The sequence below is a fragment of the Neophocaena asiaeorientalis genome, unplaced genomic scaffold (assembly GCF_003031525.2).
Source record: "Neophocaena asiaeorientalis asiaeorientalis breed wild unplaced genomic scaffold, Neophocaena_asiaeorientalis_V1.1 scaffold150, whole genome shotgun sequence".
Taxonomy (NCBI): domain Eukaryota; kingdom Metazoa; phylum Chordata; class Mammalia; order Artiodactyla; family Phocoenidae; genus Neophocaena; species Neophocaena asiaeorientalis.
The window spans coordinates 7,945,330-7,961,330 of NW_020176571.1; the positions used below are offsets into that span (position 1 = coordinate 7,945,330).

The 16,001-nt window shown below is 41.1% G+C and overlaps 1 protein-coding gene across 1 annotated transcript in view; it reads right to left on the reverse strand.

Annotated features, from left to right (window-relative positions):
- YBX3 (Y-box binding protein 3) overlaps nt 1-5,909 on the reverse strand; it is a 22,381-nt gene extending 16,472 nt beyond the window's left edge. The window contains exons 1-4 of the mRNA XM_024733148.1: nt 5,848-5,909; nt 3,665-3,731; nt 2,431-2,555; nt 1,409-1,442 (exon numbers count right to left, since the gene is read on the reverse strand). Of these exons, the coding sequence (XP_024588916.1) occupies nt 1,409-1,442; nt 2,431-2,555; nt 3,665-3,731; nt 5,848-5,909 (288 nt within the window). The remainder of the gene's footprint in view (nt 1-1,408; nt 1,443-2,430; nt 2,556-3,664; nt 3,732-5,847) is intronic.
- Nucleotides 5,910-16,001: the final 10,092 nt, after the last annotated feature.

The following is a 16,001-nucleotide window of genomic DNA, read 5'->3' on the forward strand; positions in this document are numbered from 1 at the left end:
TGGGAGGGGGGGAAAAAAAAAAAAAAAAAAAAAAAAATGAGCCAATAGGGCAGAGACCTCACCCAGAGAGGAAAAAGGCAGTTCAGGACAGGATATACTCGCAGGCCTTGAACCCTCAGCCAGTCCAAAAACAGCCCCTCCCTGCCGGCTCGTTCCCCTTTTCCTGTTAAACTGGGCAAGCCTCAACACACTGAGGTGACTCACCGCCCAACTTCACAGGGGGCTGGAATCAGGTCAGTGAAGCTGGCCGTGGGCACAGAAACTTGTGAGGTCCTTTTACTCCAGCAGTCACCAAAGGCAGCGTTCTTACCCCAAAAGGTCTATTAACCTCTAGGTGTTATAAGCAACACTCCCCTTCGGTCTGTTATGACTTTAAAAGTCATTGTGTCTGAACCAAATAATCTACTCCAGTTACCCAGGAGCTACTGAAATATAACTGATAGAAACCACAACCAGAGAGCTTTTTCTTAGCTATCACTCTCGCCAGTCTCCAAACCCCACCCCATTACGCACACGATCCTGAACAGAAGGAAACAAAAACACAGAAAACCAGATGCTTGACAGAGCCCTGGAGGTGAACGTGCTGGTATTGGTACCTGCCTCTGTACTTCTCTGTTGTTATACACTGAGAACTGCACACATACGCGAGACAATTCACTGAACACTAAATATACAAAAAGAACAGTAAGCGCACATAATGCTTCTTTTAACCTATTTTGCCAAGCAAGTCCAGGATACAGACCAACAGAATAATATCCTAGGCTAAGAATGTAAAGAAGACTGAGCTTTCTGTACAGAGAGGCCCATGTTTTCCATCGTTTACCCATTTTCTACATTTCCTTTGAATCTAGGGAGCTGCGGGCCTTTCTGACCCGGGCCTGAGCCAAGCGTGTCTCGTTCTCACAGGAGAGAGGACTATGCTGGGAGTTGGGAGTTTCCTAATGTCTTAGATACACACACCCTAACCATCTGCTTCCCTGTGCTATTTACTCCAAGTTCAAGCTGCTCTGATGGCGGAGCTTGAACCAATACACAGCCAGGCGAGAGGAAGATGGAGTCCAGCCCAACACAAGGAGGAACCACAGTCAGGGAGCAGAGGATGTTAACATGGAAACAGAAGGGCTTTAGCTAAAGACTCAAAGGCATTAAAAATTAGAAAGTGGTCTGATTATTACTTCATTAGACTGCAAAAATAAAAACTGTCTGAAAACAGTTACTATGATGGGACAGAAGAGCTTATGTGCAAATCTTAAAATGTAGAACTGGGCTCTCTTGCCAAAATAAAGTCCCAGAAAGAGTTTTGAGTAGCACAATAATGTGTAAAACTTCACTTTGGGAAAGGGATAATAGCACATTACAGACGCCCCTCTCCGCACAGAGCAAATGTCACATTTATCATCACTCTTACCTGATGTACGAATACATCTTCTTTGGTATCATTTCTGTTGGAAGACAAAAAGCTCACGATTAAAGGGACAAGGTATGCCGAAAACCTTAAAAGAACGGTTTAGATCCTAAGACCTCAAAACACAGCATAAATGTTTGTTCCTCCTCTAAACTCAATTCAGATGCCTCAAATCAATCCTCCTTAAAAACTTCTAAACCCAAAAACTATCCACCTCACTCCTCCATACGACAACAGTGCTTGGACCCAAGCATACAGATTCAACCTACAGAAACATCCCTTTCCTCTCATCTCTCTCTAAATCACATGGTGTGTAACCAGAGCCCTAGATTTCCCTCCCAGCAAAAGCAAAGCAAGACAGCTAAAAGGACAGGGCACAGCTGTGAACTAGGCTCTCCTTACACTGAAACCTAAAACACCCCCCCGTCCCAAACTGCCACCACCCACCAAAACATACAAGGAAGAAACTGGAGGAATTTTTTTTAAAAGGGAGGCCTGGGAGGGGGGGATAGAGAAAATGATGGTATCGTATAAAAACATCAGAATACCCCCATAGCTTACAGCTGTGTTCTCATTCCTATATGGTTAGAAGCTACTATGGTTTAAAGAAAACACTACGGTTTCTACCGGACTTGGACCAGACCTGGGTTGCAGATCCAGCTCAATTACTCACTAGTTGTGCGACCTTAGGAAAGTTGCATAACCAGTCTAAGACTCCACCTCTCCATCTGTGAAACTGTGGACACCGACTCAGTTATCCTGAGGCCCTTCCCATTTCTCAATTTATCCTCCCCACCGCCACCTTTTTTTTGTTTTAATGACTAGATTGTATAAGTACTTATCAATGTTTTAGAAAGGTATTTTAATTAATGTTTAATGATCAGTAGCTTAGAAATGAGAATATTTACGGTGCTCAGAAATCTGAAAACTTACACAAGCCATTCATAAAGTATGGGAAAAGACACCAACAGCAGGTGCCACAGCACGAGGAGATATTTAAAACATGTAGAGGTACACACACATACCGATTTATAAATCCATATCCATTTCTGACGTTGAACCATTTGACAGTGCCAAGGACTTTGGTGGCTAAAATAGGATCAAACAGATAAATTAGTATCTGACCTACAAAAAGATAAAGCTCATACCACTAAGGTCTTGATAGCATTATTTAAAGCCTAAACATACCCGAGGAAACCATTAAAAGCTTAACTCCAAAGTATACTGGGAGAAGAAAATGGAGCAAGTGAAGCTATCACAGGGAAATACTTTTCAGAAAGACTAAACCTTTCTTCCTCATGAAACTTTTCAATAAAGTCCTAAGATAAGGAGTGGTCGTAAGTCTATACAATTCTGCCATAATTAAAACTGAGAAACTCTGCTTAAAGAGAAACGAAACCAAAACATGCTCTTTAGAGCTTTACAACTGAAAAATTTTCTAAGTGCAAAAGAAGGGTCACAACGAAAACAACTGTAGACACATGAACAAGGTAAGTACCGACCACCTAACACATCACTTTCATCACACTTTGAAATAGTCGGCAAACTACATAGTGAAATAGTAGCTCCCTGTTAATACCTCATCTACAGGGACCTGAAGAAACTTGTCTGGGTGCCAGACGGGGGCCTAGCAAAGAAGCCAAGAGTAATAATAGAACTGAGGCCGGCTCAGCCCAGTTCTGTACTTACCACCCTGAGACATGATGTAACAGGCCTCTTCAAACCAGTGATGAATTTGGGATTCTGTTTCATTGTTTACCCTACTCTCTCCACTTGGTAGGAATCAAACCCTCAGCACTTTCTTATCACCTCCTCCCCTTTAACTTGATTATTGTCTCTACTTTCCCTCATGAGTAGGACCATTTCTGTAGAATGCCAGATCTTAACAGAACTCAAGAGAAGGAATGTAAACAAATAGTATGGTCATAGGATTTATACTTTGTAGATTCATATTTGTTTCAGCCATTTATTATTTTAGATGACTCCCCTGAATCAACTGTGAATACGAAATCCAGTACCTCTAGAAATGCCTAAGCCTAAATTCAGGAAAGGCGTAAAGCAATTATCAAGACTCAGTGAAACAGATAATGGGACAATAGAGTACCTTTAAAAAAGAAAAAAGCTTAGTAGAAAATAAAAGTAACAATTAACATTAATCCATGCTACCTTTCTATGCGATATAGAGTGTTTTCATTTCCAAGGATAAACAATAAAGATTTGGCTTTCAAATTCAAGACTAAAACAGTAATTAGGACTTACTTTGCTGTGGGCAGGGTTAGTTCTGAGTTTTGCTAGATTGATATGCTTGGGGAAGTATTTTAGCTCTCTTTGTAAAAAAAAAAAAGAAAAACAAAAAACTCTTTATGTCTTCAAAGTCATTCAGCCCACCATTTGCTGAGGAATCTCCGGCTCTTAGGCTAAGTAAGGAAGATCTCTCTAATGAAGAGATTAAACTATTAAAATCTTCAGTTTTAGGCCATTTAAATTAGAGCAGCAGGGCAAAGAGGAAAAAAACATTCTATGCTTTGGATCCAAATGTACACAGATGACTGGTTTTGATAAATCATATGCTTTTAAATAGCACATTATTTCAAATGATACGCTTTTTGTGTCTCCCTTCATTTGCCCCAAAATTAATGACCTAGAAAAATATAAGGAAAATATAAAGTTAGGAACTCTTTTTGATTCATTTTCATATAGTTAATGTCTATAGGTACTGTCAAAGGCATTATCTTGATTAGAAAAGCAACACTAAGAGCGAGAAAGATGAAAGTGATTTTCAAGTATAACTTCAATCCAGGCTGCAGGTTATTTTTACTCCCACTGTAGTTTTTAAAAATTTCCTAATTCCACAAATATTTCTAATGACTTCATAAGGCCAAACACATCCATGCACTCTTCTTGCTTTAAAACCATAAACTCACTTTATATACACAGAATGGGAGGTGGGAACGGAGGAAGACCATCAGGCTTCATTTAGGGGGGAAAGTTTTCCCTCAGTCCTGTCAACTACTTTCCCTGGCCTGTGGCTATGCACTGCAGTTTAGAACCATTTGTAAAAACTAGAATGTGAGAGTCCCAAACCAGAATTCCATTTCAGTCAGCACTGTGCCTGGCACATTTTAGGCACCATGTGCTTGCTTGGCTGAAGAAAGGAGATGGCAGAACACACTGGACAGAGACAGTATTGAAATGTCATGCAGAAGGCTGTCCTTGCTTTTGAGAGTTGGAATGACAGTGGAAAGATCCAAGACCTCCAGACTCATCATCACCAGGGATGTACCTTAAGAGCAGTTGGTGGCTGAGGAAATTGATTGATCTGTTTCCTTCATCTTTAAAAATATCTGCTTCAGTTTAAAATTCAGGAGTTTAGTTAGATCCAGAAAGGTACAAGGATCAAGCGAAAAACTGAAAAATTTCCTTTATGTGAAAATCAATCAAATTAAGAATATATACTAACACTGCTTTGGATAAGCCAAGGTTGTCTCTCTGACATTTTGCATGGAAGTGTTCCAAGCACACTTGTTGCAAACAGTATCACAATATGACACAGACTGGACTGAAGCAACTTTTAGCCCAGGGAAATGAGGGCTATTTTGTTTCTCAACCTGCACATGTTACATTTAGCACTTTGTCTGACAGTAACTGAGTAAAATTCTGCCCTGTGGGGAGGAGGAAAAACAAAAAAAACATGAAAACAGGCCTCTCAAGGCTGGAAACATGGAATCTTATTAAACTTTCTTCACGTTATTCCCCCAATTTTCTTCCTAGAAAACTGGGCAGGCAAGGCTCAGAGAGATCAAATACGCCCCATCCAAAATAATGAAAATTTATCGGAAGCATCCTACACCATCTCTCACCTTCCCCGTTTAAAAAAAAAGCGGGAGTGATAGAGCACACATCCTCTGTGAGCCTGTTTTAAGGCCTCCTACAGGGCGTTACTTAAGGAGAGAAGGCTGAAATACGCGACAAAACCAACAACGCCCACCGCCATCCTTTGTGATGCTCTGCGCCCCCCACCCGACCTGAACACATCATCCGAGCTCCCTTCCTAAGTTACGAGTCCCAAGATAACGTTGTTGTGAACTAACGTCATACCCTTACTTCCGACGAAGTTTTTTCAGCTGCTGCACCAAAGGCTTTCCCACAATCCAGGAAGAGAGAGTGATTGGTAAACACTTCAGTGGTTCACGGCAGCAGCGGGCACCGAGAGGGCGGAGGACACAGGACTAAGACCCAAGTTTCCCGGAGAGGATTGCAACACCTCTCCGCCGGCAAGTGGCCGACAGAAGCATGGCCTCGTTCCCGCGCCCCCGTGGGAAGGGCGTCAGGGACAGACACCTGAGCCTTCCCAGCAAGAAGCCTTTCCACTTTTCCCTCCCCCGTCTCCTCTGAGCGCCTTCCTCTCCCCGAAGGAAATGCTCTCCTCACCCAGATCCTACGCGAGGACGCCAAAGTCCCCGTCCCACGTGGGTGCCTGTCCCATCCCTACATCCACATCCATCCCAACCCCGTGTCCTCTCTCCCGACTGCCGCTCCTTTCCCCTTTGCACCGACGGATGCTTCGCCACGGGATGCGACAGGGCCCGCCTAGGGGACCCGAGTTAAGAACCCGATCTCCGGGCCCAGGACCAGGAGGAACGCGCTCGGGCGGCCGGGAGCGCAGGGCGCAGCGCGCTCGCTCGGCAGCGCCTGCGGGACCCGTGGCCACCGGCGCCGGGGACCCGACGTCCCCAGGGACCTCGTGCTGTCAGCGATCCCGCCTCCGCCCCGGGCAGCCCCCACCCTCCCATGGGGGAGGGTGGTAGTGGTGGTGGTGGTGGCCTCGCCCGCCTCGCTCATGCCGCCTCCTCCGCTCTCCCTGGGGCGCCTCGCTGGCGGTTGGTCGGCGGTTAGCGCGGCTGGAGGTCGCGGCGGCCGGGGCTCGCTCTCCGGGAGGCCGGTGCGGATCTCGAGGCGCTGGCGGCGGAGGCGGCTCGAGCTGTCGGGCTACGCGTTAGCTCTTGGGCTCCTCGTTGGATCTTACTGCCCCAAAAATGGCCCCGCACAAGTTTTTCTAGGCGGCGCACGGGCCGGGGAGGGAAGAGGGTGGGGAGAGTTGGCTCCGGAGTTGGGCATCGACTTCATTAGCATTTAAAGGCGCCCGCTGCCCTTTCCGCCCGCCTAGCGGCGCGGGAGGAAGCGCCGGGGCCGAGGGGCCGGGGAAAGGAAGGCAAGGGTGGATCTGAGCTTTGGCAGGCTGCTCTGGAGTCTTCTGCGGAGCACGCGCTGCCGTCCCTTTGTTGGAGCGGGGCAGCGGGGCTCTCCCTCCTCGCCACATCTTCCAGGAGGGGCAAACTAGGGCACCCAAATGACGGGGCCCTTCTCTCTCCCAAACGCTCGTTCTTAAATCCTTTCTAGTTACCCATTCAACATTTATGAAGCACCAGAAACCGTTTCTGATACAGTAATGAGGAGCTGGAATACTACAATCTTAAGGCTATTTGGCTACTTCCTCCTGAAAGATAAGTTACGGATGATTTCGTCTATGAGCCACAGGTGAGGAAACTGAAGTCCAAACCTCTGAGAATTAATGTCAATATCAGTTTACGGCAATGTAACCGGCAGCAAGTAACGAGCTGTAAATATGCATATAAGAATACTAGGGGGAAAAATGAATAAATCCACATCCCACCTTCTGCTCTAATTACCTCTGCCAGCTGGTGAAAACTTAAGCAATTGAGCTCTCCGAGCCTCAGAAAGGAGAGCTACCGAGAAACAGATCACCCAATAAACGGTATCCTGAGTTTGAAGCGCCCACTGGCCTTTAGAGAATGGACTGGATTATGCTAAACACCGGCCAGAGGGACTGTGCCCTGTACTCAAGAAGTACTGGGATACAGGGCTGTTAAGTGTTCTTCACCGCCAGGGTCCAGACAGACCTAGGTATACACTCTAGCGCCGCTCTTAGTTAACGGAGTCAAATCGGACTAGGTGTTCAACGTCCCAGCGTCAGTTTCCTCCTTTATGAGAGTTTCTCCAAGGTACCACAGCAGAAGGGATTATCATATGTAACTCCAATGTCTGATCCAACAAAAGCTCCTTGTTTTCATTCCCTATTCGCCTAAACCATTTACCCCCTTTTTTTCCCCCTGTAATTATGTGTTCTGTGGCTACATCAGGAGGGTATCTACCAAGTGTATTTCCTCACTGTATCTACACTGGTTACCACTGTATCCATCACAGAGCTAGAACACAGTAAATGTTTCCAACACTTTCCAAACTCACTTACTTGTCAACAATTCATTATCAATAATTATAAAACTATCCTGCCTTATTACTTTCTTACTCCATCCATGAAAAATAAAACCTAAAAAAATTTTTTTAGGAAAAAACAGCAAAATATGGAATATCTGACTTTTCCATGTAACTCATCTATATTTTTAAAATTACAACGAGGTAAATGTTAGATTCATATTTTAGTTTGACTTCAATACGGACCATACAGTGAAAATTATGTAGGTATGTAAAAAAATTTTTTTTGATTTAAAAATGCTGGTCCAGTTCTAAGTGTGATTAAATCATGTCTTAATTTTAAAGTGTAGTCTTAATTATGATTAAATAATATGCATGATTTATTCTGGTGAGGACTGGCCATTGACTTTCTTATCTAACAAAATGGTTATCATTGCTATGCAGAACTGGATTGCAGGGGAAAAAATGAGAGGGCTTGAACTCTTCAAACTCCAATCTAATAGCCAAGCCCTTAAAAAAATATATGTATAAATCCCACTACTGGGCATATACCCTGAGAAAACCATAATTCAAAGAGAGTCATGTACCACAATGTTCATTGCAGCTCTATTTACAATAGCCAGGACATGGAAGCAACCTAACTGTCCATCGACAGATGACTGCTGGATAAAGAAGGTGTGGCACATATATACAATGGAATATTCCTCAGCCATAACAAGAAACAAAATTGAGTTATTTGTAGTGAGGTGGATGGACCTAGAGTCTGTCATACAGAGTGAAGTAAGTCAGAAAGAGAAAAACAAATACCGTATGCTAACACATATATATGGAATCTAAAAAAAAAATGGTTCTGAAGAATCTCGGGGCAGGACAGGAATAAAGACACAGACGTAGAGAATGGACTTGAGGGCACGGAGAGGGGGAAGGGTAAGCTGGGACAAAGTGAGAGAGTGACATGGACATATATACACTACCAAACATAGAATAGCTAGTGGGAAGCAGCCACATAGCACAGGGAGATCAGCTCAGTGCTTTGTGACCACCTTGAGGGGTGGGATAGGGAGAGTGGGAGGCAGACGCCAGAGGGAGGAGATGTGGGGATACATGTATATGTATAGCTGATTCACTTTGTTATAAAGCAGAAACTAACACACCATTGTAAAGCAATTATACTCCAATAAAGATGTTTTATATATATTTATATATATATCTCCACCCTTGGAAAATAATTCATAAGTAACAGGTGTGGTCTCCAACCTCTGGAAGGCCCTAAAATAATTACAGATGCATCCTGGGTTTTCCTAGATTTTTGTGCTGGAATGGCTCCCAAAACTAGTCATCATTTTCATCCAAAAAAAAAAAAAAAAAGCAGTGAGCAGCTGGGAGTTCTTGGTACTGTGCTAAATAAACCTAGAGAGAATTAACTAGACCAAACATGATCTATGTTGTTTTAATAATCATAATCAAAACACAACTTTGATACAGATGCACACGAAGTCTTCCATCCCTTCGCTCACTCATTAACTCATGCGCTCACTCATTAGCACATATTTACTAAACTACACACTATGTGTGTCAAAGTGCTACATTATGAGTATCCGATGTTGATCAAAATGAAGCTTCTGCTAAGGTTTTTTCCCTGTGAAATCATTTTTTTTTCACATCATTTACACTGAAGGAAAGCATCATGTCTTAAATGTGAGATTAGGTGGAACAACAATGAAAAAGAATCATAATCTAATTGTTGACAGCTATCATTTTTAAGCTATGACTGGTTTGGTCATGGAAACAAAAGGCACTCTGTTCCTAGTATGAAAGAAGTTAGAGCTTCCGCAACTGTTGGAAGGGCTGTGGGAGAGCCAGTCAGAGAGCAACACTGAGGATCTGAGTCCAGCCCCACCAGTGCGGTACTTCTCAAGAGCTTTCCTGAAACCACCAGAGTCACGGGGTCCCTGGGAATCTCCCAACTATTCAGGGCTAGAGCCAGGTTTCATGAGACTTAAAGTTTACACGATTTAGAGAGCTGACTTTGAGAATAAATAAAAGTGTGAAAACAAAATTGCTAGCCACTTCCAGACTCTTAGAAAGAGCCCATGTAAGAAAGGAGCCCCAAAGTTTAAACTTCATTAGCTTTACCTTGAGTCCACCCGCACCAGCTATCCAAGTCGGCAATGAAGATGCTGGAGTTCCTCAAGAAGTTTAACTGGAAGCAGCTTTGAACCTCCATCTGCCCATGCATCTTCCTGTAACTGACTGGGAAAAAAATGCCGTCCTCTTCTGCCTTCTAAATCTCGAACTGTTGACTCCCATTGATAGTTTCCAACCTGGAACCATACAGGAAAGGAGATTCTGGGAAATGTAGTGCCTGCCTTTGAGGGGGCTTAAGGATGATGCTGAGTTGACAAGAAACTACCCAGCGTATCACCCTAAGGAAGACAGTGTAATTAATTGACTAAAGAGATTAAGGAGGGTTTAAACCATTCAAGAGACTAAAGCTTAAGTATGGAAGCATTGCTATATGAGCATATCTAAAACTGGAAAACAGCGAAATATTAATCTACATCTGGTTGATTCTAAAACAACACAGAATTTGGAATTTAAAAAGTAGAGGAATGAGAGATCAAAGGTTTGTCATGGTCTCAAGCAATGTTCATGGGAGAAGGTACCCTGACAAGTCTCTGTCATTCACTAATAATGCATTCAATGCATATTGATTAGTCACATTAGGTACCAAGAATATCATACAAATCGAGACCAGACTGGCCCTGTATTCAAGGAGCTTATGGTCTAGACCAGCACTGTCCAAATGAAATATAATTTGAGCCCCAAATATGATCCACATGTGTAATTTTAAAATCTCTGGCAGCCACAGCACATAAAAATAAACAGATGAAATTAATTTTAATACATTTTACTTAACCCAATATATCCAAAATACATATTATCATTTCAACATTTAATCAATATGAAAATTATTAACGATATATTTTACATTCTTTTTTTCTCTTTTGGTATCACCTTTAAACTCTGGCGTGTATTTTAAACTTATAGCATGTCTCAATTTGGACTTGCCACATTTAAAGTGCTCAATGTGGCTAGTAGCTACCGTATTGCCACTAGAAGAGTTATACAAGTGTTCTAGACAACTAGAAGTTTAGCCTGAATAATTCTCCAGAAGCCCATCATGGAAAACGTCCTGGCCCTTCAATCTGGACGATGCATCAGTCTGTGGTAACCCATCAGGGTAATGCTACCTATAACACGCTTGAGCTTCCTCATGATGTATAATACCCAAAGAATTTACATGAACTATAATTCTGAAGAGCTGTAGAGTATGTATTGATAAAGTTAATTTACAGTATCCATTCCATGTCATCACTGCCTTTGCAAATATACACTCTCCTTCTTTAACTTTAATATATATTGGTACCAAAGTGAAGATATATTGTGGGCTTTCTTCATTTTCATTAAGAGAACTAAGAGTAGGTGTAAGATTGTGACTTAACTCTCTCCTATGGGGAACTGGATTTAGGATTTGGAAAATGTTGCACTTCTAGATCTGAGATTATTGAGAGAGGAGAAGCAATTACTGAGAACTTTAAAAAGCAAGTTTAAAAAATCTGATTATTTCAGCATATGCTGATTTTATATAAAAATTCCAGCTTCTAAAAGACTTTGTTCATAAATTTTAGAAGTTCTCATCACAATAAAAGAATTGTAACTTTGTATGGTGACAGATGTAACTAGACTTATTGTGGTGATTCTTTTACAATGTATACAAATATTGAATCATTATATCATACACGTGGAACTAACATAATGTTGTACGTCAATTATACTTTAATTAAAAAAGAAGCTAGTTGGGCTTCCCTGGTGGCGCAGTGGTTGAGAGTCTGCCTGCCGATTCAGGGGATGCGGGTTCGTTCCCCGGTCCGGGAGGATCCCACATGCCACGGAGGGCTGGGCCCGTGAGCCATGGCCACTGGGCCTGCGCGTCCGGAGCCTGTGCTCCGCAACGGGAGAGGCCACAACAGTGAGAGGCCCGCGTACCGCAAAAAAAAAAAAAAAACCTAGTCAAAAAATAAAAGACTTTGTTGCATTGGTTTTGCTTTCGTTGGTTTTTCCTGAACTACTTAGCTAATGTTTCTCTAAAGACTAGCAAATTGGTGTACTCTTGGTTGAAGAACTTGAAAAGATTTTCTGATAGATAAATAAGAACTGGAAAGAAATCTTAGAAATTACCCATTTCAACACCACTCATTTTACAAATGAGACTCAGAGAGATTAACCAACTTTCTCAAACTCATTCATCTATTTAATGGCAAAGCTAGAACCCGAACCTGAGTCTCCTTCCACTCAATCCAGTGCTCTTTCTACTGTATATATAACTGGCTGAAAAAATCCTCCTGGTCTGGCACTAAGTCTAGTGGTGTTTCAACTCTCCTCTTTGATTAAGTACATAATAATTGGAATCTGGTAAAATGTAAGAAACATGCAGAGAAATCTGTAAGCACTCTGAACTCACTTCAGAAATGGACTGAACTGAGCAGGCTCTCTGGATACTGGAAGATGTTCATATCTTCCCAATTAGGAGCCCTGGGTAGGAAAACAAGCAGCTGTGTGCAATTTTATTTTATAGCATTTTGGAGCTAACTCTCTGAAACGATGAATAAAATATATTCTCCTCTTCCTGAAAAAGCTTCCTTCTGTCTCTTTCTGCAGGTTACTTTTTTTTTTTTTCCTGTTTTAAGCTGCTTTCTCTATTTGTTTTCATCTTCATTACCTCCCTATATGTCCTCACTTGTTTAGGAATTAAATCTCATGGGATATCTAGTCTAAATTCTTGTCTAGAAAATCTAATGTCTTATGTTTCTTGGTGGATATGATAATTCTGGGAAATAAGTCTTCAACCAGCAAAGGAAAAAAGGAAAAGCTGCCCAAAGGTCTCTTTTTCAATTTTGGCTCTTCAACATTCTTTCCCCTCTCCTCTTTAATCTGAAATCTTCCTCTTAGTCAGACTTCCATTTTCCCTCTATTAGCATCCCTAACTGCTCACTATAATGATCCATTTAGTACTAATTTTTTGGAGACATCTGTTTAGTTTGATTTTGATACTCCCTCCAACATGGGAACTTTAGGGTAGAAACTGAGAAAGAAAATTTGGAAGGGTAAGGAAGAAACTAGCTCCTAATAAGACTGCAAGAGAGAAGGATAAGTCAAGTCCCATCAGAGTTTTGACTTCTGTATGACAAGCATAATATTGAAGGGGAAAAAATGTGTATATGTATGTGTGTATATATATATATATGCAAAAAATTACCATAAACTAGCAATATTTGCTAGCGTAGTTCTGAGTGTGTACTTATTTTGATATTATGAACTAAATATAAACAGAGTAATATCTACCTCTTCCAAGTACTTAGATCTCTAGAAATCTTACTGCACTCTGAGGAAATTTTTCTAGTCCTCTTTCTTTTATTCTGCCTTTGCTGAGTCCCTTGCGTCCATCACTATTGGCCTTGATCTTCTAATACATATAGGATGCTGGAGAGCAGAGTGTGAGCAAAAAGAAGTATAATAGTAGGACACCTGTGTCCTTACTAAGTTGTACTGTGCTGCAATTTGTAATTACAGATAAGCCTGTTGCAAATTTCCAGAAACACATCCACCTAATACTGTTTTGGATTAAGCCATGAAATACATTTTCAAAAATAGTTTTAGTAAAATCGTCTTTCCTTTATTTGTGTTCTTGCTTAGGCAATTTAGAGTCATTTTCAACATCTTGACTCTCAAGCCAGTTTTTTCTTCTCTTTGGCTTATTATGCCATTTCAGGTGAAAAGGAGTAATAAATAAAATGGTTTCATTGATAAAGATGGAGCAATTTTAGAGTTTTTAAAGATGAAAGCAGAACTTTTAGAGTTTAAGCTCTACCACAGTAGGAGTCCCTACAGCGAGAGCTTACATGGATGGAAAATGAAAAAATCTAGGAGTTGTAAAATATCAACGGAGAAATTTAAATTTGGATATAGGCTAATTTTTAAAAACCAGATTGCAAGAATCAAGTGGAATGGTTTTGTTTGTTTATTGAGAAGGTTACTTTATTTTGGTGGTGGTTAGGGGTGATGATTTTTTTTGTGTATGTGTTACTATTATTATTTTGCCACTGTAAAAAAAAAGAAAAACAGCTAAGCTAAAATCCTGTCTTCAGGATGACGGACCATATAAAGAAGTATTTTACAGTAAAGACATATATTACACTGTTTCCCTGTGGCTACTCCTATTCTCCTGTATCTCAATTTCATGAGTTTCTATACAGATTCAAGGTCCATAATCTATAACTATAATAAAATGAAATATTGTCCTAAAGCTAAATTATGGAGCCTGACATTTAAAAAGACCTGAAAGGTGTGTCAGGGCCTAAGAAAATAGAAGAATGCCATTTTCTTTGAATTTCACTAATGTATAATAATGCTACCCAGCTATTTCTTTATCTTTAACAAGAGTAAACTAAAAGAACCCACGTTAAGTTGTACCAAGAAGGATGTCAGTTTAATAACATCTGACAGTGAGGTGGTGAGAAATTCAGTCATTTGAAAAATGACTTTGAAGCAGCCCTGACTGGAAAGGTTCTAAAGTCAATCTTTGCAGGCAGGAGGTTGTTTGGTGTCTGGATGTAGTCATGACTTACTGTGAAAAGCCCAGAGGGATGGCTTTTTATTTTTTTAATAGTTTTTATTGGAGTATAGTTGAGTTACAATGTTGTGTTAGTTTCAGGTGTGGAGAAAAGTGAATCAGTTACACATGTACATATATCCACTCTTTTTTAGGTTCTTTTTCCATTATAGGTCGTTATAGAGTATTGAGTAGAGTTCCCTGTGCTGTACAGCAGATCCTTATTAGTTATCTATTTTATATATAGTAGTGTGCATATGTCAATCCCAATCTTCCAATTTATCCCTCCCCCCGCTTCCCACCTGGTAACCATAAATTTGTTTTCTATATCTGTGACTCCATTCCTGTTTTGTAAATAAGTTCATTTGTACCATTTTTTTTAGATTCCACATATAAATGACATCATATGATATGTCTTTCTCTGTCTGACTACTTCACTCAGTATGACAATCTCTAGGTCCATCCATGTTACTGCAAATGGCATTATTTCGTTGTTTTTTTTTTTTTTTTTTTTATTCTTTATCCACTCCTCTGTCGATGGACATTTAGGTTGCTTCCAAGTCTTGGCTATTGTAAATAGTGCTGCAATGAACAGTGGGGTGCATGTATCTTTTCAAATTATGGTTTTCTCCAGATATATGCCCAGAGTGGGATTGCTGGATCATATGGTAGTTCTAAATTTAGTTTTTTAGGGAACTTCCATACTACTCTCCATAATGGTTGTACAATTTTACATTCCCACCAACAGTGCAGGACAGTTCCCTTTTCTCCACACCAGAGAGATGGTCTTAATTGGTATTTTAGTACCTGGACTTGACAGGAGCAGGAGTCTACTCTGGAGGGTGACACTCACTTCAGTTCATCACTCAACTCTTCTTTATAGCTGAGGAAGATTTACTATGGCTGTTCAACAGGTATAACTGGGCACACTTTAGCCTTAGTTTCTGATCTCAATGTATTCTGGTCCCTCAAGACTAGCTGATACTTTCCTGACCTCTTTTATGGCTGAAACTCTTAATCAAGCTGTACATACCTACAGAAATAGGCCATAGTGTTGTTTGAAATAGAAGTCTGTCAAGAAAGTGCTGGATTGGGATTACTGATGCCTTTTCCTCCAGATGGGGACCAAACTAATATTGAGAGCAAGTTCTGTAATCAGAGGATTCCCTGATTCCTCAAACAAAACAGGAAAAAAGAGACAAAAATATCTCCTAGGTAAAGACTTCTTATTCTCTTCGCTTGACCCTTTCCAGTTGCCATTATTATAATTTCATTTGTCCTTAACTCTAGTTCAGTTCACGTTTGAATCCATCAGATTCTAAGATCTTTCTTTCATTTGTTGTTTTCTATAGTACTGAGGGTGGCACAGCTACCTGAATACTAATAGGAGGCATCATTTATCTGGTATCTCTTATGGTCTAGGTACTAAACAGGGGCCTCACTGTTATTATTTCTAACCCTTACCCCAGCTCTGCAAGATTAGTATCATGACCCTAATACTACAGATGAAGAAACCAAAACTTAGAGTGGTTATGTGACTTTTCTAAGGTCATAGAGCTGGTAGATCACAGAACAGAGATTCAAACTTAGGTCTTTCAAGGTCCAAAGTCAGGACCATCTCCTCAACTCTACCCTGATGCTTCCTCCCACCCTTATCCATACACAGTATGTGAGGCTACCAGCTCTATA